Source organism: Eschrichtius robustus, chromosome 3, assembly GCF_028021215.1.
Source record: "Eschrichtius robustus isolate mEscRob2 chromosome 3, mEscRob2.pri, whole genome shotgun sequence".
NCBI lineage: Eukaryota > Metazoa > Chordata > Mammalia > Artiodactyla > Eschrichtiidae > Eschrichtius > Eschrichtius robustus.
In genome coordinates this window covers 37,749,749-37,772,959 of record NC_090826.1, presented here as the reverse complement: position 1 = coordinate 37,772,959, position 23,211 = coordinate 37,749,749, and the positions used below count along the sequence as shown (strand labels likewise).

The 23,211-nt window shown below is 46.8% G+C and overlaps 2 protein-coding genes across 2 annotated transcripts in view; one reads left to right on the top strand and one right to left on the bottom strand.

The window, feature by feature from the left end:
* Positions 1-19,654, top strand: part of TESK2 (testis associated actin remodelling kinase 2) — a 133,151-nt gene extending 113,497 nt beyond the window's left edge. The window contains exons 5-11 of the mRNA XM_068539763.1: positions 5,808-5,954; positions 15,810-15,892; positions 16,119-16,203; positions 16,461-16,544; positions 16,758-16,844; positions 17,559-17,676; positions 17,993-19,654. Of these exons, the coding sequence (XP_068395864.1) occupies positions 5,808-5,954; positions 15,810-15,892; positions 16,119-16,203; positions 16,461-16,544; positions 16,758-16,844; positions 17,559-17,676; positions 17,993-18,714 (1,326 nt within the window). The 3' untranslated portion in view covers positions 18,715-19,654. The remainder of the gene's footprint in view (positions 1-5,807; positions 5,955-15,809; positions 15,893-16,118; positions 16,204-16,460; positions 16,545-16,757; positions 16,845-17,558; positions 17,677-17,992) is intronic.
* On the bottom strand, positions 19,561-23,192 carry TOE1 (target of EGR1, exonuclease). The gene is made up of 8 exons (XM_068539765.1): positions 22,989-23,192; positions 22,107-22,249; positions 21,979-22,019; positions 21,737-21,833; positions 21,450-21,608; positions 20,925-21,184; positions 20,564-20,723; positions 19,561-20,484 (listed from the first exon to the last, which is right to left on the bottom strand). The coding sequence occupies exons 1-8, from the start codon at positions 23,038-23,040 to the stop codon at positions 19,864-19,866; spliced, it is 1,533 nt and encodes a 510-aa protein (XP_068395866.1). The 5' UTR covers positions 23,041-23,192; the 3' UTR covers positions 19,561-19,863.
* Between the last annotated feature and the right edge of the window lie 19 nt (positions 23,193-23,211).

The window sequence follows — 23,211 nt, the reverse complement described above, 5'->3', positions numbered from 1 at the left end:
CCCTGGTCTGGGAAGATCCCACATGCCGCGGAGCGGCTGGGCCCGTGAGCCACAATTGCTGAGCCTGCGCGTCTGGAGCCTGTGCTCCGCAACAAGAGAGGCCGCGATAGTGAGAGGCCTGTGCACCGCGATGAAGAGTGGCCCCCACTTGCCACAACTAGAGAAAGCCCTCGCACAGAAACAAAGACCCAACACAGCCATAAATAAATAAATATTTTTTAAAAAAAATCACAACCCTAAGAGGTACAGAAAATATTAAAAAAAAAAATAAAGAAGGGGAAAAGAAGACTAGTTAGAAAGCTAATGGCATAACCTAGGGGAGGGATGATGATGATTAGATATTGCTAGTGGGGAGAATGAGTTGTGTACTGTGAGCTAAGCACTGTGCTAGACATACTTTGTATACCGTATCTCTTTTAATTATTCCCTACCTTTGATTAAATACCAAATCCTATTGGTTCTACCTCTGAGATGTCTTCAGATATTAACCTCCTTTCCATTCTTGCTGCCATTGTCTTTCTCAGGCCTTTGTTACTTCTCACTTGGATGATTCCAGAAGCCTCCTAACTGTTCTCCCAGCCTCAATTCTTGACCTTTCCGTACAGTTTTTACATTATTACTGTTAGAATGATATTTCTGTGAAGCATGTCTGATCATTGTCCTGTATGAAAAAAAATTGTTAGTTGATTATATGTCATCTCTACTGGACTGTGAACTCGACTAGACTAGACTGTGAACTAAGGGCAGGGACTCGCCCCACTTAGTTTTATGTTTTTATGTAGTAGGTTTTCAGTGTTTGTGTAGGTGGATGGATAGATGAATGGGTCTACCTCAGGACAACTGTGCTAATTAAGTGGCAGCAAATGATCTCTGTTAGTTGGATGGCAGCACATTTATCTGCCTTGGGTAAGTGCCCTAGCTCTAGGCTATTTGGGTAGATTCTTCAAAAAAGGTACAATAATTCTTACAGTTGATGTTTTCTTCAGAACCTCTCCAAATACGTCTTTGAACCACTGTTCATAGATGTTTGTTTGATTACAGGTATCAGTACATTGATAATTCAAAGTTAAAAAAAAAAAAGGTAACCGTTTGCCTTGTTCTTCTGACTGGTTATGATTGGGTGAGGTTATGGTGAGAATCAGCAAGAATTGAGAACAGGAGCCCTGGGTGTAGTGAATGTTACTTCAGGGAGAAGTAAGTATTGCCTAGTCCTGCTCCAGAATATTCTTTGTATGGGCATGTTTATGTGTCTGTCTGTGTCTGAGTGGTACTGTCAGAGCCTATAGGGTGTATGTCGGAAGAACCATCTCTCAGCCTAGACAACTCTTAACTATCTTTTTAGGATCCAACTCAGGTATTACTTTTTCTCTGAAACTTTCTAAACTCCTCAGTATCTACTTTCATACCCAAGTATTTACCTCTGCTAAAGGGTTATTAGTATTATTTAGTTACCTATGTGTCTTTCATTGAACTTCTTTAAGGTGTAAACTGAGTGTTTACATACCTACATTTACTATGTGGTTGGGACTCTTCCAATCACTGGGAGATATAATGTTGATGTAAATGGACAGGTTCTTACTCTCATAAGGGGGTGACAAGAATGGGAGGAGCGCTTAATAAATCTTTGTAGAAATAACCTGAATTGATATTCCTTTTTTTTTTTTTGGCCACACCGTGAGGCTTGCGGGATCTTAGTTCCCCGGCAACCAGGGATTGAACCTGGGCCCATGGCAATGAAAGTGCCACTGGATGGCAAGGGAATTCCCTGAATTGATATTTCTGAGTGGAGAATTAAGTGTCCACTTACCCGTCCCTTTGATGATTTTCTAGGGTGTTGGCATATGATTTCTTACATACATAGTAATATTGTTTAGTCACCAAACACACATTTGTTTACTGAGTGCCTTCTAAGAAAAGAGTCTTTAATGAAATCAAGTATCAAACACAAATGAAATGGCAGAAATGCTAACATTTTATTAGACCATGAAGAGGAGAGGTTTTGGTGTAGGTAAAGTTGGGGAACAGTCACTTAGAGGTATTGAAGTACCTATAACACATTTGATTGGCTGATACTATAGTTTTCTGAACTTGAAAGTTTAAAAGAACAACAATAAAAGTTGTAAAATCTTCTCTCTCTAGTAGGTATTTAAATGTGTTGCCGGTGCCTTAGGTGGTTTTGTAGAGCTCCCAAGGGAGTGGTCTGGAAGAAAATGAAAGCAAAGCAGCTGTTATCCCCAGCCCGGAAAGCTGAATGTGCTGGAACAGTTGTTCTTGCCTCTGCTTCCCACAGAGGGATTTGTTCAGAACACACACCAGCTGAGTCTGCACAGGGAGTTGCTTATAGGGAAGTGGACATTCCGACTAATGGGCACACAGTGTAGCAACTTAGAAATCTTCCTTCTTGGCAGATCTCAAACTTCCTTTCCTCATACATGCAAAGGTCTTGAGACATTGAGAAGTTGTGGTTTCTGAGGGCCCAGAGGCTTATCAGCTCCACCAAAGTATTCACCGAAGGCAGGCAAGAGAAGTGGGTTGTAACAATAAATTCCATTTGGTTTCCCTCTCTGGATCTGGTTTGTGCTTTTTCCATCTTGCCAGGAAAAGTCAGAGCCTACTAGCCAGTGTGGTTCCTCACCTTGTCTCACCTCTCTCCTCTGCTCTCCACCCTGTGGCTTGGTCTGTGGATTTCTCAGGCTTTCAGAGACATGACTGGACAGAGTAATAAACATGTGTTTCTCTGAACCAGAATCAAGAGTCTCTGGCTTAGCCTGGCCCACAGAGAATACACATACAGGCTTTTCACCAGTCTTTTCTGCCTGGCCCTCAGGAGGAAGCCTGAGTGGCTCCCAAAGTCAGGCCTTCCATGTCACACTGTCACCACGCCAAAGAAGTGAACCACCACCTCTTCATATCTTTTTCACTCTCAGAGCTAAAGAAATTTGTCTGCATGTTTAGCTGTCAGCTTCATTGCCCCCATATAGCTTGGAATTTGCAAGTTCAGTTTCTTTTTAGCAAATGAGCACCTCAGACATAAACTGTGAACAGATTCAACTAGAGTGAAGAGACGAGGGCACTATGCTAATGCTGTCGTTATGCCTCGTTTTGAGATTTCCAAAGCTGGATTATCAAGCAAGATGAAGCAGATCAACAGGTTTCCCTTTTGAGAAGTTTGGCGTATCTTTAGCCATTCTCTCTGCCTTGCCAGACCTGATCCACTTCATCCAAGGATCTGAAGTGCTGCATCGTGCTGCCCCCAACTGGTTCTTTTTGGTGCTTATGTTACCACATCAGAAGATCTCATTATATGGAACTTATATTTTTTTCTTAGCACTTTCATGTATTTGTATTCCATTCTTATAATAACATTGTGAGGTATATGGATCATGGGTTATCATACCTACTTTTTATGTGGGAAAGCTGAAGGGTAGCCTTACTAGTTGATTTGTCCAAAGTAAAATGGCTGTTGAGGCAGACTGGGACTAAAATTCAGATTTTAAAATGTGTGTGTGTGTGTGTACATATATATATATATATATATATATATATATATATATATATATATATATATTATTTTTATTTATTTGGTTGCACTGGGTCTTAGTTGTGGCAGGTGGGCTCCTTAGTTGTGGCTCCAGGGCTCCTTAGTTGCAGCTCACGGGCTCCTTAGCTGTGGCATGCAAACTCTTAGTTGCGGCAGGCACGTGGGATCTAGTTCCTTGACCAGGGATAGAACCCGGGCCCCCTGCGTTGGGAGCGTGGAGTCTTATCCACTGCGCCACCAGGGAAGTCCCTAAAATTCAGATTTCTTGCCTTCTATCCCATTAGGTTCCCTAGTCTTTTGTAAATTCAATATCACCCCCACTCCAAAAAAGTATTAAGAGCTTAATTTTAGGCTTAGAGGAATTTGCCCCTTTTTCTCCCTTGGAAAGAGGAGGGAGATAATACATCATGTAAGGTTTGAATAAATTCATGAATTTAATTGGCAAAAAATTTTGAGCTCCTGTACTGCATGAGGCTCTCTGTACCCAGACACCATGGCTCTCCAATGTAATGTAAGGGTAGAGCATGAACTCTGGAGCCAGACTGCCTGAGTTTGAACCCTGGCTCTGCTGCTTAATAATTGGGTAACCTTGAGCAAGCTGCTTAACCTCTAAATGCCTTTTGTAAAGTGAGAATAATAGTACACTTACCTTAGGGTTATATGAAGATTAAGTGATGTAATTAATGGAAAGTTCTCAGAGTAGTGCCTGGCACAAAGCAAGTACCAAGTAAATAAATATTAGCTGCAGCTGCTGCTGCTATTTTTGTTATTATTATTTATTATCTCTATATAAATAGGCTTATTTGCTCTTTAAAAAAAAGGGCAAAGCAGCTCTTCATGGGTATGTAGGAATGACGAACAGCCAAATTTCTTGAAAGAGTACATCTTCATGTCGTTTCCCCTTAGCCTTATCTCCTACTCACTCCTCAATTCACTTTGATCTTACTCTGGTCTTAACCACTTTACTGAAACTGCTCTGGCCATGGTTGCCAGTGACTTCTCAGTTGCAAATTCAGTAGACACTTTTCAGGCTCATCTTACTTGATCTATAGCATTTGATACTATTGGTCATTTCCTCTTTGGAATGTTTTCCTCCTTTGGCTTCTGTGGTGACATTCTTGCTTGCTTCTTCTTCCTCTGCCTACTCCTTTAAATGCTACAGTTGCTTGGGATTCTGGTAATTTCCCACCTTACATGTTAACCCCTGGGCAGTTCCATACATTCCTTAGCCTCAGGGACTACTTCAGCTCAATGTCATTGCCTCCTAAATGTTAGTCTCTAGCCCAGACTTTGCTCCTAAACTTCAAACTGACTCTGTATAGGACATCTCCACATGCCCTTAAACCCAACATGTCCTACTTAAACTCACTATCTTTTAACATTGCCTCTTCTAAAAACCTGCTCCTCTCCCTGTATTCTGGATATTTAATAATGGCACCCAGGGACCAGTAGCCTGCGATCAACCTAGGAGCTTTTCATTGCCCTTATCCCCCCCATCCAGCATTCATCAAGTTTTTTTTGACTTTGCCATCTAAATCTTGAATCTTGCTCTATTCCAGTGCCTCCACTATTGCCTTAACTCAGGCATTCTTCTTTCACCAGGATTATCGCAATAATTTCCTAACCTATTTTCCCTTCTCCGTATTCTCCACTCTAATCCATGTATCATACCATTGCTAAAATAATCTTTTCTTTAAAAAACAAATATGAACATGTTGCTCTTTTGCTTAAAAGGCTTCTTTTGTTCCTTATAGACAGGATAAAGTCCATATACCTTAGCAAAGCATATCAGCCTCACCTGCCTCTCCTCTAATGCACTCTGAACCTATTGAGTAAATTAGTTTCCTGAATACACCATGCTCTTCACCTATAACTTTACGTATGCGGCTCCCTCTGTGTGGACTTTCTTTCCTGCTCCCCCAAGTCATCCTTTGGACTCCTTTATTTCCTTTGTGCAGCTTTCTCTGACATGCCTAGACTGAGTTAGTAACTTTATCCTCTGTGCTGCACAGTGCTGTCGTACCTATATAAAGCCATCTTTTAGCATTTACTACGTTATATTGTTTGTCTATATCCCTTAATAGATTGTGATCTTCTCAAAGGAAGGTGCAGCACCTACCATAGTGCTTGGATGCAGAATAAGCCCTCAGTAACTTCAAAAAAAAAAATACAGTCTCTATCTTCTAGGTGTCTACTCTCTAGTGGTTTCACCACCACCCTAAGCATTCCTGACAAATGGTAGCTGGGTTTTCCTTCTGTTTTGCAGTATATCAACTCTGGAAACCTGGAACAGTTGCTAGACAGTAACCTGCATTTGCCCTGGACTGTGAGGGTGAAACTGGCTTATGACATAGCAGTGGGCCTCAGCTACCTTCACTTCAAAGGCATTTTCCATCGGGACCTCACATCTAAGGTACGAAGGCTTTACATGCACTACTCTTTGAGACACTGTCTTCCATTACCAAGAAAACTGTGTTAAGAAACCAGTCATTAATGTGCTTGAGAATGATGGAGATCTCTTATAAATTCAACATTCAGTCACAGAGGATACAACTTATTACTATGTACACCTAGTCCTTAGAAAGCCAATCTCGGCTCACAGCGGGTACCTTTCATTGCTGAGTCTGGCAACACATACATCTTGAGAACCTTCACTCTTGGCTTCAGGTCCTGAATGTGTGTTGCAGGAGTAGATGGCATGAGGACACTTAAGAGGTTCTTGCCCTATAGGAGTGACAGCAGTCAAGGTAATGTGGGAGCCTGTCTCTTAGTGTTTTCTCCCATGGCCTCCAGCAGGAGTTCTGTGATTTTTAGTCACTTGAGTGTAGGTTTTGAAAGCCATAATGTACTGACCCATTTTCTTTCTGTGTGATTGAGTTTCTGCCATCCTGCCAGTTCCTCTTTGGCGTCAGCTGGTCTCTGTAGTATTCTCTTGCTGTCCAAATTGCTGTGTGACCAGGTTAGAAAAGAGTTGCTTTTAGAGGAAGTTGGCCATACTACAAGGCAGACACCTCAGGGCCAAGTAGCACAGGACATCACGTGACAAGGCTTATATAAAATAGTACTGTTTGATCATTGATATGGGAACTATAAATCATCTAATATAACTTCTGTCCAAGAGCTGATTTAAAGTCTTCTAGGGAGGTATTATAGAAGTTTTGTACCTGCCCAAGAATAGCTGTTATTTCATTCTGCACCCTCAACACATACATATGCACACACACGCACATGCATACCCATACTCCTACAGCCCTTCTGTCATGGATGAGGGGTATGGGAGCCTGTTACAAGAAAAAGTTTGCGAAGGGAACAAAAGCAGGCTGTGCTGTCAGAGCCAATAAGGCCTAGAGCAGTGAGTCCCTGGCTACCTCACATTAGAATGGTTCTGGTGTTCCAAACAGCAGTACTGTCCCCGAGGGACCCTGGCCATTGGTTTGTGAGTACTACACAGAAAATAGCTTTGGGGAGGTGCTTGTAGGGCCCCTAGGTGTGGCAGGGCCATTTGTAGTCAGCTGCACTGTTACTGAAGGAGCACTAAGACTGGCAGGTGGAATCTGGTGACCAGCTGAGACCTAGTTGTGAGGAGTCCTTTATCTTCATTGGTATAAGCAAGGACTGGACAGTTGGACAGCTGGGACCTGGAAGGTGGTATCATTTCCTTTCCTCAGACTTTTCTCCTTCCTTAGAATGTTTTAGAAACTCAAAACTTAGAAAACTGCACTTGTTCCAGGCAAATGGGTGGGGTTGTATCAACTTAGATACTGCCTTAAGTTGGTAGTATACTCTCACCTTAGGCATGCAACTAAAATCAAGTTGCTGGGGCTTCCCTGGTGGCGCAGTGGTTAAGAATCCGCCTGCCAAGGCAGGGGACACAGGTTCGAGCCCTGGTCCGGAAAGATCCCACATGCCACGGAGCAACTAAGCCCGTGCGCCACAACTACTGAGCCTGCACTCTAGAGCCCGGGAGCCACAACTGCTGAGCCCTCGTGCCACAACTACTGAAGCCTGCATGCCTAGAGCCCATGCTCTGCAACAAGAGAAGCCACCACAATGAGAAGCCCGTGCACTGCAACGAAGAGTAGCCCCAGCTTCTTGCAACTAGAGAAAGCCTGCGTGCAGCAACGAAGACCCAACGCAGCCAAAAATAAATAAATAAAATAAGTAAAAATAAAAAAAAAATCAAATTGTTGCTTCCTACTCAGAGAGCATCATTTCTTCTAAGGTGGAGGGAGGCCATGGCAAGTTATCTGTCAGTCACACAGGTATTTCCTGTGCACCTACATGAGTGTCTCCGGTCCCTGGTACCATGAATGAAGGGATATTTGAAAAAGATAATTTCTGACCAGAGGTAGTCTTGTTGGGAAATAACTGAAGAATAGTTCATAGCATTTTATAATTGAGTGTTCAGCTATAGACTATAGGTTTTCAGACAAAAGAAAGATCACTAGGCTAGGGTAGCTAGGCTTTCTGGAGGAAAGTCCTCCACTACCAATGAGTTCCTAAGAACTCATCATATTCTCTTCAGTGCCCCCAAAACACTTTGTCCCATTGTGCTAGTGTCCAAGTGTGATTCTGTCTGGGATTGTCATAGTGTATGTATTGTAAAAATGACTAACCTTTTTGGAACTATAGGGTAAAACCACTGTCCTTTGGTTTTCCTAATAGGGAGTGGGTATTCCCATGTCAGTTGGCTTGAGATGAGAAACTAGGGATTTAGGAGAAAGAACTCCCTGGTATCACTGGGCTGTACTTTCTTGGGTCTGAACTTTAGGGCGTGGTGAGAACAAATGACTTTGCAACCTGGAGACAGGCTGGGAAGTACACTCTAGGGAATCTCAAGTTGAAGAAAAACTTCATTGCCCTTTTTATCATCCCTGAGCTTTTGGTAAAGTTTTGTCTAAATATTTTATCTTCATAGTGTTGCAGAGATTAAAGAGAAGTTTGTGTGTCCCCACCTAGACCAGAGCAGCCCCACCCAGGAGACCTGTGTGATGGTGACAGTGACCATAAGAATGAGAAGCCCAAGGGAGAAGTCTAAAGGGACAGAGTAGGGCTTTGAAATTTCCAAATTATCTCCTTATTGTCCACCTTGGGTCTGAGTTTGATTTCTTTAAGGACAATAAAAGGTTTACTTATATTCTAGCGTGTACACTTCCTATTATTTGATGGTTCTATTGTGTCCGTGTCTCCCACCAACACATGAGTTTCTCAAATGCCGCTCATATTCACCTTTTTATTCCTAGCACCTAACATATAGAGCCTGTCAGAGTAGGGGCTTCCTGGCCCTCTTTCAGAAAATGTGCTTGATGGCACAGAGGCCAAAACATCTGCTTGAGAACTGAGATTTTGAGTCCCACACCCAGTTTTGTCCCACCTCTTTAAATGACCTCAGTGCTCTTGGGTCCTTAGTGTCCCCAGTCTATTGACCTCATAGGAGTGATCAGTCCGGGCTTTTCAGGCCAGAGCTAACAGGAGGGATTTAAAGTAGTAGGAGCGTGTTCCAGGTAGGTATACCAGGATAGAGAGAAGCACATGCCTTTTTCCAACTGATCCTGAGCCTATGGTAGCGGCAAAGAGGATCACTGGTTTCCAATCAGAGTGCCTATTGAAAGCAGTATTGCCTTTGTAGGATTCACACATCAGTGGTTACTGCAATACTGTTTTCAAGAGTGAAGAGTCTGTCAGATATAGCTGTTCTGTCTAATTTTGTAATTATTGCGATGCTGATGATTTACTTAGAAGCAAGTGTGATGCAGTGTGGCTTTAAAAACATTCCATTCTTGAGCTCCATCAAGAAATGGCAACAGCCACACACAGGCTAGGAGTGGCTGGTACAACTGTATGTGAGCCTTGGCTCTTAGGGGCAGCTGGGAGAGCAGTTTCTTTCTGCTTAATACTGTTACTGCCCAGGATCAGGCAAGCACCACTAGTCTTTTTGGATTTCCCCTAGGAGTGTGAATTATGAATTGTACCTCTCTTCTTGGTTGCTGGGTTTTTGTTAGTTAGTTTGTTTGTTTTGGGTTTTTTGGGGGGTGGGAATGTTTTTTTGTTTTTTGTTTTTAACTCCAAAGAATCCACTCTGGCCATTCCACTAGAGTGAAAAGCCTATCTAGCTGTGGTCTTAGGCTAGGAACCCCACAACTAGGAACAGAAAATGCCAATTTTCAGAGACTGAAGAGAGCATGAATTAGAAACAAAGTTGAATGCTGGGGGGAGGTAGAGAGTGTGTATTAGGGCACCCTGTAGTCATTTTTTATAAAGAGAACCATCAACAGCCTTTGGGAACCATTTATACTGTGCTACTAGAGGACATAGAAATTACTAGAATGCAATCTGTACCATCCCTGGGCTCTTAGTCAAGTTGGAGAGACAGATATGTGAGTAGATTATTTCCCAAGAATTATAGAAAAGAGAAGGGATCACATGGTGGGATGCAGGGGAAGGGAAGGGATGGGACACATTACAGCAAACCAGATAATCTTTTGAGACTTGGACTGCAGCCGTCTCTGGGACATTTAGGAGGGCAATTCAGTCTCTGATCTCCCTGTGGTATGAAAAGAAACTTTTAACCCTTCTTGAGATGTAGAATCAGTACTTTCTTTCTAAGTGGGTTTATGGGTGAATTTGTTGATGGTAAGTGGAGAGAGGTGTTGGCACATGGAAAGCCTTTTTTTTGTTGTTCTAGAAATAGCTTTAGCTTAGAGCTAACACTCACAAATGGACTTGGCATTTCTCCGCTCAGATGGTTTTATTCAGTGCCAATACTGACTGTGCAGCTGTTCTAGGAGACCTCAGGATCTGCTCTTAGGTGTCTACTCTGGCCCAGTTCTGAAGGATTTGTGTTGGCTTCCAGAAATGCATTCATGGCCACCTTTTGAGTCTTGTCAGCTCAGTCCCCATTATGGAGAGTCGAATGTATGATTAGTGTATGCCTTTTCACCTGCTTTTGAAAGAAGCTTCAGTCATCTATCCAGGCTTTCATATAACAAACTTTTGCTAAGTTCTTTCTGTGTGTCTGTGCTAGGTTAGAGATACAGAGATAAATGGGATCATTCCCTGCCCTTGACGAGGCAAACATGTAAGTCTCTCTGCTACGGTGTGATGTATTATAATAGGAGTAGGACAAAGAAGAATGGGAGCCAGGAAGCAGCAGTGCCTGGGCCCCTCTTTGAACCTGAAAAGGTCACCTGTCGCCTCAGGGAAGTCTGACTGGGCCTTTCTTATGTCTGCTGCTTATTCCAGGCATACTTTTGAATAAAGCATTCTTCATCCTCTATTTAGTGGACTTTGTATCCCACACAGCCTGAAAATTAGTCTGGCTTCTTCAGAACCCCACAGTGGTCTGAGCTTCATATTTTGTACTCTGGAGTCAAATAGTCTGTACTGGGGCCATGTCCAAGTTGGGTGAGAAATGCAAGCATTACACTAGGTGCCCTTGGATTAACCAACGTTGGAGGTAGGGGCTAGCATCCCAGATGAAGGGGTCTTATTGTATTGCCTGCACAAACAGTGCTGCCTTCTCCATGGGCCCTGGCCCCTTTTGCTATCTTTTTTTTTTTTTTAATTAATTAATTTATTTTTGGCTGTGTTGGGTCTTAGTTTCTGTGCGAGGGCCCCCTCCAGTTGCGGCAAGCGGGGTCCACTCCTCATCGTGGTGCGCGGGCCTCTCACTATCATGGCCTCTCCTGTTGCGGAGCACAGGCTCCAGACGCGCAGACTCAGTAGTTGTGGCTCACGGGCCCAGTTGCTCCGCGGCATGTGGGATCTTCCCAGACCAGGGCTCGAACCCGTGTCCCCTGCACCAGCAGGCAGACTCTCAACCACTGCGCCACCAGGGAAGCCCCCTTTTGCTATCTTAAGACTACATTGTTCCTGCCATGGCCTTGCTGTCTCTAGTGGAAAGCTTTTCAGCCAGTTCCTCTGGAGAGGCCAAAATCATTAGGAGGGATCCCTTTAGAATCAGGAGACCTGCGTCTTTACCACTTATAGTTGTAAGCTACACTTTTCTCATCTTAAATGTAAAAATCTCAGATCTGCCTACCTGACAGTGTTGTTTGAATCACTTGGATTATGTTTATGAAAAATGTTTTTTAATTCGTAAGGTACCACACAGACAGAAGTAGACAATCTGTCCCTTGCCCAAGGGGCTAGGAAATATTCTCTAGGCCACTTCCTCTAGGCCACTTCCCTCTTAAGACATCCCTGCTTTGCTAAAGCTTATAGTCTATAGCTTACAGTCTATAGCTGTAGGAAGGGACTATAGAAACAGATACTTTCATTATAATATCTCAACTGCTAAGGTTAGAGAGAGGAGAAGCATAGGGTGCTTTGAAAAAGGATATTTAACCCAGCCTGAGGGTACAGAGAAGACTTCTTGGAGAAGGTGCTGCTTGAGCTGAATCTTGAAAATTGAATTCTGCTTAGTAAGTATTGTGTGTGTGGAGGGGGGTTATATTCCAGACCAGACCAGACTGCATAAACAAAGGTATAGAGGCATAAACGGTCTGATGTGCAGACTGTGAGGCTGAAGTGGTAGGGGATAAGAATTGAAAAGAGAGGAGTCTGATCATATACTATCTAATTGGATTTTATCTTCTAGATAGGAAATGAAGAACCATTGTGGCTTTTTTAAAGTAACAGCTTTTTTGAGATATTACATAAAATAAAATTCACCCTTGCAAAGTATACATTTCAGTAGTTTTTAGTATATTCAGTAATCACCACTAACTAATTTCAAAACTTTTCATCACTCCAAAAGGAAAACCCGATGCCCTGTTCTCCTCTCCCTTCAGCATTTGGCAATCACTAATCTTTTATCAGTTTCTATGGATTTGCTTATTCTGGACGTTTCATATAATGGAATCATACAATATGTCATTGCCAGCTTTTAAGTAGGGGAGTAACACAGATTTGCATTTTACAGAGATCATGCTGGCAGAAATGAGGAAGGTGGATTATGGAGATCAAGCCTGGCCCAAGCCACAGAGACCAGTTGGAATATTGCAGTATTCAGGGGAGGATGTGAACTAGGGTAATAGTAGTGGGGATGAAGAGGGAGGGACCGATTTGAAAAACATTTAGAAGCTAAAATTACTTGGAGTAAGAGTAAAAAGTCTAGGCTGAATCTCAAGTTTCTAGCTTAGCAAACTGGGTGGAAAATGGCAGTTCCAGTTGACATAAAAATATAGCTAGAGTTTTAGTTTTGGGGGAAAAAAAATGAGTTCAAGTTTGCATGTATGGAGTTCAGTGTGAATAATCCAGGAGGAGATGTCCAGAAATAGATGAGATGTGCAAAGCTGAAGCTTGAGGATAAAGGTCAGTGCTGAGGATATACATTTGGGAGTCATCAGCACAGAGGTGGTAATTAGAAAAGAAATGTGGAATAGCCTCCACAATAGAGCACAAGCTGTAGGCCCAAGATAGAACCCTGAGACCATCATCCTCATTAGGGCCTGCATTGGAGTGTGTAAAGGTGGAGGAGGAAATCCATAGTGTCACAGAAGCCAGGAGAGAAGATTCAAAAGGAACAAGAATAGCCTGTAACTAGCCTCTAATGGCTAGTCTGTTAGCTCCAGGACCGCAACGGCTTAGTCTCTGCATGCCCAGTACTAATATGATTCCTGAATCATATGTAAAAGTGCTGAAGAAAATAAGCAGCAATGTCAACAGCAGCAAGATCAAGTAATAAAAGGACTGATTTTGTCTACTGAGCTTAATGCCACAGAACTCATGGGGATCCTCAGTGAGAACACTTCCAGCAGAAGCCAGTGAGGAAGGAATGGGAGATAAGGAACTAAAAACAGCAAGTGTTGCCAGCCAAACTTCACTAGCCCAGACCCCACTAAAGGCAGGCTCAGGAGTTTATTGAAAAACCCTATAGGAACTAATCCTGGTCAGAGTTGCTCTCCATTTTCCTTCTCGCCTCAGATACAGACTCCTAAAGTTTGCTCTTTTGGTTTTCAGTATTCCGTCTCTGTCTTTGGCTCTAATGCCCAGCTGTTGGCTGTGGGGAAGCTTTAAGAGAGGCAGTGGTCACACTCCAGACCAGAGGCAGACCGGGCTAGGCAGGCTTGCCCCATGTTGTAGGGCCCTGATCATCCCTGCTGTAGTCATTTCTTAGCTGCTCAGAGAAGCTACTATGAAGTCACTTCCTCCTGGATGGGTGGTTTATAATGAGTGAACAAGAGGTCTCCATGAATGTGAAGATGGGGCAGAAACTGAACAGCTTTGACAAGGGCAGCATACTGTGGTCCTGTTCTGTTCCTTACTTGCTGAATCTAAGCTGAATTTAACAGGGTTGTTTCTGTGGGCTATAAAGCAAATAGTAAATAGGACTTCAGACTGAGCCTTGGAGACAGGAACCTGAGTTGCTGGTGAAAGAGGAGGAGGAGGGGAGAAAAACAAGTGACAGATCTGAGGTGCCACTGCCTCACAAGCCAGTGCCCAACAGCCTAGGCTTTGACTGTCTAATAGACAAGCTGGCCTAGAGCCCGTCTTCTCACAGACAGTAAAGTCAGGGAGCTGGGGTGGGGGTGGCGGAGTGCTGAGCCAGTGGACTGATGGGAGGGCCAAAGCCAGGACAAGCACAAGGACGGTCCTGCTTAGAAGCCAGAGACACTTATGTCTGCCAGGAATCAAGGGTAGGAGAGGATGTAATGAAATCACATTACATGAAATCACATTTCCCTTCCAACTCAGGGAAAGAGAGAATAGTGTGATCACATCAAAGCCAGAGTAAGGGACTAATTTGTACCTGATGTGGAGTAAGCAGGTGACTTGGCAATGCCTTGGCAACTGGACGCCAAGGCAAGGAAGAGGGAGGGCTGGTTTGGTGATATAGGGCCTTGCTGGCCCCAGAAATGTCCATGGGAGCCAAGGATCCCTGCTCCCTGCTGCCTCTGGAGGAAGGTGGGTGGAGTGAGTTGCCTCCTGAGCCAGAGTGGTATAGGGCCATTTTGAACACAGCTATTTGGGGAGAGTTTGTTGCTGCTTTGTGTTTATTTTCAAGTCACTTGGGTGGGTCATCCTTTCTCTGGAGACAGCAGCATTTGTTCAATGAGCTTGTCCTGAGCCTCTCTCATGAATTGAATACTGTGAGGAAGGCAGGCCCAAACCTAAACTTGCTCCTGAGGAGCTGATGGCCTCTGCTAGGCTGTAAGAGGGAGTGGCACAGAGGGGTTAAGGGAGTTGAGATGAGAGAGAGATGAAGGTGAGAGCTGGAGAGGTCAGGACTGGAAAGGTAAGCTTGTCTTAAAACACAAAATTTTCTGAGGTGAAAAGAATTGGAAGAACATTCCAAATGGAAGGGAACAGTATAAGCAAAGGCAAAGGTTTGCAGGACCTGTTCAGGCTTTCCAAGTCAAGCTTGTCTGTTACAAGTTTGGATGAAGATGTGTACATAGGGGCACCAAGGCACGGGGAGGTTGGTAGCTGGTTGGTTAGAGCCAGATCATGGAATTTTTTTCTTTGGCTGCGTTGGGTCTTCGTTGCTGTGCACGGGCTTTCTCTAGTTGTGACGAGCAGGGGCTACTCTTCGTTGTGGTGCACAGGCTTCTCATTGCGGTGGCTTCTCTTGTTGCGGAGCATAGGCTCTAGGTGCGCGGGCTTCAGTAGTTGCAGCACGTGGGCTCAGTAGTTGCGGCTCACGGGCTTAGTTGCTCCACAGCATTTGGGATCTTCCCGGACCAGGGATCGAACCTGTGTCCCCTGCATTGGCAGGCAGATTCTTAACCACTGCGCCACCAGGGAAGTCCCAGAGATCATGGAATTTTAACGCCAGAGAAGAGGTTGGTTGTGATCTTGTGGGCAGTGAAAGTTGGTGTAGGCTTGGGCACTTGTCCTGTGCTTACATTACTTGGCAAGATCAGACCTGGCCTTGGGTCTCTGTGTTCTGAGGGAAGGATGAAGGGAGGCCAGGGGCCTGATGATAGCCTGTCTTCCTCCACTAGATTGTAAGCTCCAAGAGGACAAGGGTTTTTGTTCATTGAGGTATCTCAGACACTTAGAACCATGCCTAGCACATAGAAAGTAAGATAAATATTTGTTTGGAGCATGATATAGTCCTAGGGCAGCCACCAAAGATCCAGGCCTAACTCATCTCACATGGCTATCAGAGCCCCCAAGTCTGACCACGGGGGTCAGCCCAAGAGTGTGGTTTCACCAAGGAGCAGAGGACAAGGTGCCCTGTGGCAGGGAGGGGTGGTGGTAAAGTCTATGGCTGGCTGGTCCCACTTCTGAGCCACATTGTCTTCTTTTTTGGGAACCCTAGAACTGCCTGATAAAGAGGGATGAGAATGGTTACTCTGCAGTGGTAGGTGACTTTGGCCTGGCTGAGAAGATCCCTGATGTCAGGTGGGTAGCCTTAATGGGTGCTGGGGTCACAGAAGGGACTGAGGCAAAGGGAAGACTCCAGCTTCCTCCTCAGCGGCCAGGACTTGGTCACAGCCCAACCTCAGCTCCCTAAATTCAGTCAATTCTAGTGTGTGCCCATCCTTGGGGGAGAGGAATTCCCAGTGGTCAGATATCTCATTGCACCTGCCAGTGGCAAGCTCATTTTCCATGTAATCTCACCCCACAGCATGGGGAGTGAGAAGCTGGCTGTGGTGGGCTCACCCTTCTGGATGGCACCCGAGGTTCTCCGAGATGAGCCCTACAATGAAAAGGTGAGTCTGGGGACCCCAAGGTCTGGTTCTCTGTAGAATCCATTCTTAGCAGAAAGTGTCCTGAGTCACACTTCACGTATGGGGTGAGGATCTACATCCTTCGTGCCAGAAACAGGGCTGGTACCTGTCAGCTGCCTAGTGAATGAATTGAATGAAATATGGACAATAGGGCCCAGGCCTGGGCTAGTGGACATGAGGGGCAGAAACCCCACCTCTCACCCCATTGAGAGGGAAACTGAGATCTCAATTCCCACCAGGCGGACGTGTTCTCTTATGGTATCATCCTCTGTGAGATCATCGCCCGCATACAGGCTGATCCAGACTATCTTCCCCGAACAGAGGTGAGCTCCAGGATGGGGATCAGTGCCACTGGGATGGGGCTGCTTTTGAGGCCATGGAATTGTTTTTTTCTTGGGTGGAGTTGCTGGAACTTAGTCTGTGGTTACTTCTCTGGGGCAGTTCCCAGACTCTCCTGAGCAGGCCAGGATGGGTGGAGGGATTCATGACCTGGCTACCAATGTCCCCTGGTCCTTCCCCTCTATACCCATCCACAGAATTTCGGGCTGGACTATGACGCTTTCCAGCACATGGTGGGAGACTGTCCCCCAGACTTTCTGCAGCTCACCTTCAACTGTTGTAATGTGAGTATCTTTTTCCTCCTGGCTTTGGTTGGGGCTGGCTGAACCCTGTTCACCTGGTTAGGACTTTAGGGAGAGGCTGCTAATTAGCCTTACAGGGACCTGTTTTTCACTGATGAGTGACAGTGCCCACATTCCCTCCTTTAGGCCTGCCAGACTCTGGTCCAGAGCCTTGGACCAAGGAAAGGAAAATTGCTTTGTATTATCCTGTCCTCAGCTTGTAGTGTAGACCTACCACCCCTTGCCTTAGATATTGATGGAGCTCTGGTCAGATTTTAGTTGGACTGTGTGTCCAGCTGGTCCAAGACCCGTGAGAAAAGCTCTTGTTAGCCTTTATTTTATATAGCTCTGGGGTTGGACCTACCTGTTATGACTAAGGGGGTAGCTGGGCCTTGTCCAGGTAGCTTCCAGAAACATGTTAGCTGCAGAACTCAACAAAGAATAGAACCAACCAATGTGAACATACCCTTTTGGAGGGTTCTCTGCCAAACAAGGGGATAAGACATATACAGAAAGGCTGCTGAGATAGGGGAGGATATTAGACAATAGCATCTTCCCTGACCTTAATTTTGGGACTCACTCTTGTGGTCTGGGGCCTTCAGAAAAGATCTCTTAGATGCACATCTGAATCTCAAAAAGATGCCAGACAGACTCAAATGCCATCCTTGGGATGGAAGATGGGAGGGCAGGGCTAATGGCTGGTGTGGATGACTACAGATGGACCCCAAACTGCGCCCATCCTTTGTGGAGATTGGGAAGATCTTGGAGGAACTTCTGAGCCGCCTACAGGAGGAAGAGCTGGAGAGGGACGGGAAGCTGCAGTCCACAGCCAAAGGTAAGAGATTAGACCAGAGTGTCCAACCTGACCCCAAGGGAGGATATTAGGATGGTGGGGGAGGGGGATTTCCCTCTAGGGCTGTGATTACAGGATCCCATGTCCAGAAGAAAGGCAAAGGAGCAGGGGATGATTGAAAAAGTCCTGGAGCTGTGGGCTGGCATATTGCCTCCCTTCTGAGTCTGTTTTCTCATTGGTGCAATGGGCAATGGTACTTACTTTGCTTTCCTGAGTGGTGACACTTTGTGGTATGAAGTGCTGCTTCTATTTTTTATGACTAGTGAGAGTAACCCTGACTTGACTCACTATTCTTCAGGATTCTTGGAGAAAGGACCTGGGGTGAAGCGACTGAGCTTACTGGATGACAAGATCCCTCCCAAGTCCCCACGCCCAAGACGTACTATCTGGCTGTCTCGAAGCCAGTCAGACATCTTCTCCAGTAAGCCCCCACGTACAGTGAATGTCTTGGACCCCTACTACCAGCCACAACGAGGTGATGCTGCCCGAGCCCCCAAAATCAACCCTTTCAGTGCTCGCCAGGACCTCAAAGGTGGCAAGGTCAAGTTCTTTGACCTGCCCAGCAAGTCTGTCATCTCCCTGGTATTTGACCTGGATGCACCAGGGCCTGGAACTATGCCCATGGCTGATTGGCAGGAGCCCCTCGCCCCACCGGTTCGCCGGTGGCGTTCTTTGCCTAGTTCACCAGAGTTCTTGCATCAAGAGGCTTGTCCATTTATGGGCCGAGAAGAATCACTATCTGATGGGCCCCTACCACGCCTCAGTAGTCACAAGTACAGAGTAAGGGAGATCCCACCATTCCGAGCATCTGCCCTACCAGCTGCTCCAGCCCATGAAGCCATGGACTGCTCCAGTCCCCAGGAAAAAAACGGTTTTGGGCCCAGGTCTCAGGGGGCCAGTCCATGCCTTGCAGGTGCCTCTGAGGAGATGGAGGTAGAAGAAAGGCCAAGAGACTTGGCTCCAGTCCCCTTTTCTGTCTCAGGCATAGGCCTGAAAACCCAGGGAGAGCAGGATGGGTGAGGGGCGTTAATCCCCACCTCACCTTGGGGATGGACCTTCAGCTGAAGCCACAGGGCCCCCTTGCTGCAGAGCCTTGACTCTTCCCTGGGGCCCACAGAGCAGGCAGGCTAAGCCAAGACAGGCTCAACTTTGGGGTTCCCAGTGCCCAATGGCTGTGTATGAGGTGAGGCAGCAGTGAGACGCCTTCCTAGTTAGGGCAAACAGCTAATACCAAGCCTCTGAAATACAGCAAGGAGCTCTGGCCCTCACCCAGACTTCCCCAGATAGGACCAGAGGACTCCTAGTTCTAGTGTGCACTGGCAGGCAGCTATTACCCCAGGTTCTTCTCCTATCCCAGGTCTGTCTCCTTTCCTTTCCTGGGGCATACAAGCTAAAATGGATGCAACCTGGAGCTGACCAGGAGACCATAAAGGGCATGGCTATTTCTCAGACCTGAAGACTGGGGTGCTTCTTGCCAGAATGTTTAAGACACTTGAATAATTGCTGTTTGCACTTACTGCACGGTCAGACCACGTCACTACATTTCTATGCAAGGGGAGGGCAAGGCAGAGTGGTGGTCATGGCTCTCAGCTAACCTATTCAAAGATCTTTTCCAGTTGATTAATCTATTTTCATATTTATGAAGGAGTCTTAATGTTCTGCCCTATAAAACTTTCAACTTTGTGTTGGGAGTAGGGCTGGTTTTGTAGGCCCTAGGGCCTGCTCTATGTATATGTCAACACGTGATACACCCAGTTGGTTAAATGGTTTATACGTGGACTGATTTCTTCCCTTTCTGCTACAGCCGGAGCTATGGGAAGAGTCTGTCCTTATAGAGCCGCAATAAGAAATAACCAAAGATGAAGCTGGTCAAATATTTTCATATCTTGTTTCTGTTGATTTTTTTTTTTTTTTAACTTTCCCAGGACACTTTGAGATTTAAAAATGAATAAAGTCTGTGTTACAGGTGCTGGTCAGCCTTCTTACTTGTATCCTTGTTCCTCATCCTCTGGGATAAAGGCAAAGGTCCAGGAGTGATGCAGCAGTATCTCTGCCAGGACCCTGTCCCCACCCCCTAGTAGTTAGGAGTAGGACACTCACAGGCTAGAGGGATCCAGACCCCTCTGTTCCACCCTCAGCTTCTCTTCCTGGGCGCTGAGTGAAGTTGGGTCAGCTGCTGCCCCAAGCCAGCTTCATCTTCTGGTTGTGGGCTTTGGAAGAACGGGAGAACTGGCTCTTAGCCACTGTGAGGGGGACAGCTTTGCCACTCAGGTATACCTTGTTGTGGCATTCAGGTAGCCATGGTTCAGAGTTACAGGGCTGGGGTCCTTGGCCCACTCCCACATAGGCCATCACGTAACCCGTCATAAAGGCATCGAAACCAGCCCGATGCAGTCCATCCCCAGGCACTGGGTTAGGACTGACTTGACTCTCTGGAGCTTCCGAGCTGGCCATGTCAGCTGTGTCAGGCCTTGCTGCTCTCTGCTCCATCTCCAAGTCATTTTTGTGACCTTGCTCAGAGCCAGGTTGGTTCCCAGTCTCATCCTCAGCCACCTCCTGCTCAATTTCCTCAGGCTTGAGGCCAACCCTACAGACCTGCTTGGTGGGAGGACCATCCTCAGTTTCCCCAGAAGTCTGTTTCTCAGGCAGGCCCAACAAAGACCTCCGCCGTTTCTCCCTACGTCGTCGCCGTCGCCTCTTGTCCTCCACCACAGCTTCATCAGTGTCAATGATAAGGTCAATGTCATGGGACCGAGGACACTGTGGTCCCAGGGGGCACCAGCCATAGGCCTAGAGGTAGGAAAAAAGCTTAGAGAGGGGTTCCAGGCATCAAACGTCCCTCCCCCAGGAAATGGGCAGGTGCTCTCACCGAGAAGTTGTCACAGATGCTGGTGGAATGAATACGGTAGGTTGCAGGGGGCATGCAGCAGCGGTAGTCAATATGGGCCCTCATGCTAGAAGGATAGCTGCAGAACTCCAGGGTGAGGTGTGGGCTGCCAGCTGCCCGCTGCTTCCCATTTTCCCGCTCACTGTAACATCGCAAGAGGGTATCGGTTCACTAGCATATAAGCTCCATGAGAGTAAGGGTTTCTGTCTGTTTTGTTCACTGCTGAACCCTCAGCACCTAAAACAGTGCCTGGCACATGATAAGTGCTCACTAAATATCTTAAGTGAATGAAATAGTCAAATTTATACCAAGCCCCACCCCATTCTCTCAACCAGTTCCTCACCATTTCCGGAAGGCATATTCTAGGTAGGAGGCCACGAAGCGGGCGTGAAACTCAGCAGCATATTTGGTGTCATAAATGCCAGCTGGGAACATTTCACATAGGTCAGCAGTAAAGGTTCCCAAGCTCTCAGGCAGGTGTGCATAGAAGTTCTGGTACAGGAACACCAAGTCTATAAGACCGTTGTGTAGTACCAGGGGCCGGCGGGCCCGGATTAGCTCCAGGAACAGTGTCCTCACTGATTGGCTCTGGCTCTCATCACCCTGGGTGGAAAGAAAGGGGTCATCAGGAAGGACAGAGTCCCCTAGGGAGCCTTGCAGGACACTTATCCCAGGCTCCCTCACCTGGAAGGCTCTCCCTTGCTTTCACCTAATTCAATGCTATTCACCAGTGTAACAGTCTTGTTTCCCTAGCTCTGTCACTAGTGATTCCCCATACTCCCCAAGAAGCAGATCCTCCCCATGCACCCAGCCTAGAGTAGTAAGAAATGAAGTCACAGAAGGGGCAGTCTCTAGGCTGGAGGCCTACCTTGTCATTGCCCTTGTGGTAGGGGATACCCTGGGCGTACTGCTGGTTGAAGTTGAAGCCATGCTGTACCAGGAACTGCACAGACTTTGGTTCTATGACATACTCTTCCATGCACAGCAGGGTCAGATTGAACACCTGGGCCAGGTATGAGTGTTCACCCTGGGAGAGGAAGAGATTCTGCTACATCCAGCCTTGGGAGAAAAAAACCTCATAGCTGATGTTCCCCAGGATCTCAACCCTCCTCCCCCCAGCCACAGACCTGGGATGCAGGTGAGATCAGCCCATACCTTGTCTGGCTGCTGCTTGAAGCAGGCGAGGCCCAGGGAGAGAATAGAACGGGTCCTGGCAGCATGACACACGGCCTTGTAACGTTCCTCGATGCACCTTGGGGTTGGGTTTGGGGGTGGCTGTGGCTGGGAGTTAGCTTCATGAAAGACCCAAACCACCCAGGACTGTGACCTCCACTCCAGGGTTGAGGTCTGCCCCTCCTGCCAAGGCTAGGACTACAGAGATCAGGGCTTATACTTACTGGTTCAGCAAACTCTTCCTGTCCCCAAGCCCACTCAGTTCCTATGGGGCAGTAAAGGGAGAGTTGTGTTAGGTCCACAGTACCAGCCCTTCTCACAACCACCTGCTCTCCCAACTCCCAACTCTCACCGTGTCCACAGCCACAAAGCTAGCCGTCTTTATGGCCAGCAGGAGGGATGGCCACATCTCCTTGAAGTTGTCACTTTGCACATCCACCACGGGAACCTGGACTACTAGCTCCTCCCCAGATTTTGTGCTTTGGCTGGCACCACCTGGGGATAAGGAGGGTGATGGATGTTAATGCTCAGGCAAGGGCCTAAGAGGAAAGATACCAAGCTAGGCCATGGCTGGGGGTGGGGGCAGGGGCAGTTTCCCTCAAGGCAAGAAATGGCAGCTTTCTCCTCAAGCGTATCACATATGCTCTATACACAGGCCTTGGAGTGAACAGTGTCCTGAATTTGGGGAGAGAAAGCCTGGGTCTTCCAGTGGCTTATGTGAGACTCTGGGAAAATTTCTTCCCCCTCAGCATCAAAACCTGTAAAAGAGGAAGGTAGGACTAGATGATCTGTGAGGTTCCTTTTCCTCACATCCTGCAGGAAATATTTTGCAAGGCTTGAGGACTTCGGCTCCTTTAATATCTCAAAGGCTCTATACTACCGTTCATGGCCGAAAGCGGCGGCAGTAGCCAGTATGCCCCAGAGCATGATAAATAACGCCCCAATCCGTCCCACTTCCTGTGGACCACAACTCCCAACCTCCCCCACTTAACAGAGCCATGAGCTCCAGACTACAACTCCCGACATGCCCCCACATGCCCTGCGCCCAAGACTCCAGGCTTTTGCAGGCGGAACCGCGGTGCACACCGGGACTTGTAGTCTCCTCGTGGCTGGTTCAGAAAGAAGGCGCTAGTCCTCTGAAACTTGAGATCGGTTTCTTAGAACTACGAGCCCGAGACCCTCCCCGCCCCGGGAGCGCACAGGCTTTTAAAGCGGCCCCTGGGAAGCCACTCACCGTCAGAGACGGCTGGAGCTGAGGCTGCGCCATCGTCACCGTCGGCGGCCATGACACCGAGGTCCCTCGCTTGTATAGTCAGTGCGCACGCAGGACTTCCTCTTCGTCTCCTCACTCCGCTCCTGCAGTCGGGGACGGGGTGGGGCTTCGCCCCCGGAGTCGCCGACTGGTCGGACTTCCGTTCAGACCTCCCGGGTCTGGCGCGGTGAAGCCAGTCTGGCGC

Bases quoted from the DNA above. Each gene is read 5' to 3' on its own strand.
- TOE1 (XM_068539765.1), bottom strand. From the start codon at position 23,040: ATGGCCGCCGACGGTGACGATGGCGCAGCCTCAGCTCCAGCCGTCTCT. The intron at 21,185-21,449 runs GTAGGCCTCCAG...CTTTCCACCCAG, and splicing joins ACCACAAGGGCAATGACAAG to GGTGATGAGAGCCAGAGCCA. The intron at 20,724-20,924 runs GTGAGGAACTGG...GCGATGTTACAG, and splicing joins GAATATGCCTTCCGGAAATG to TGAGCGGGAAAATGGGAAGC.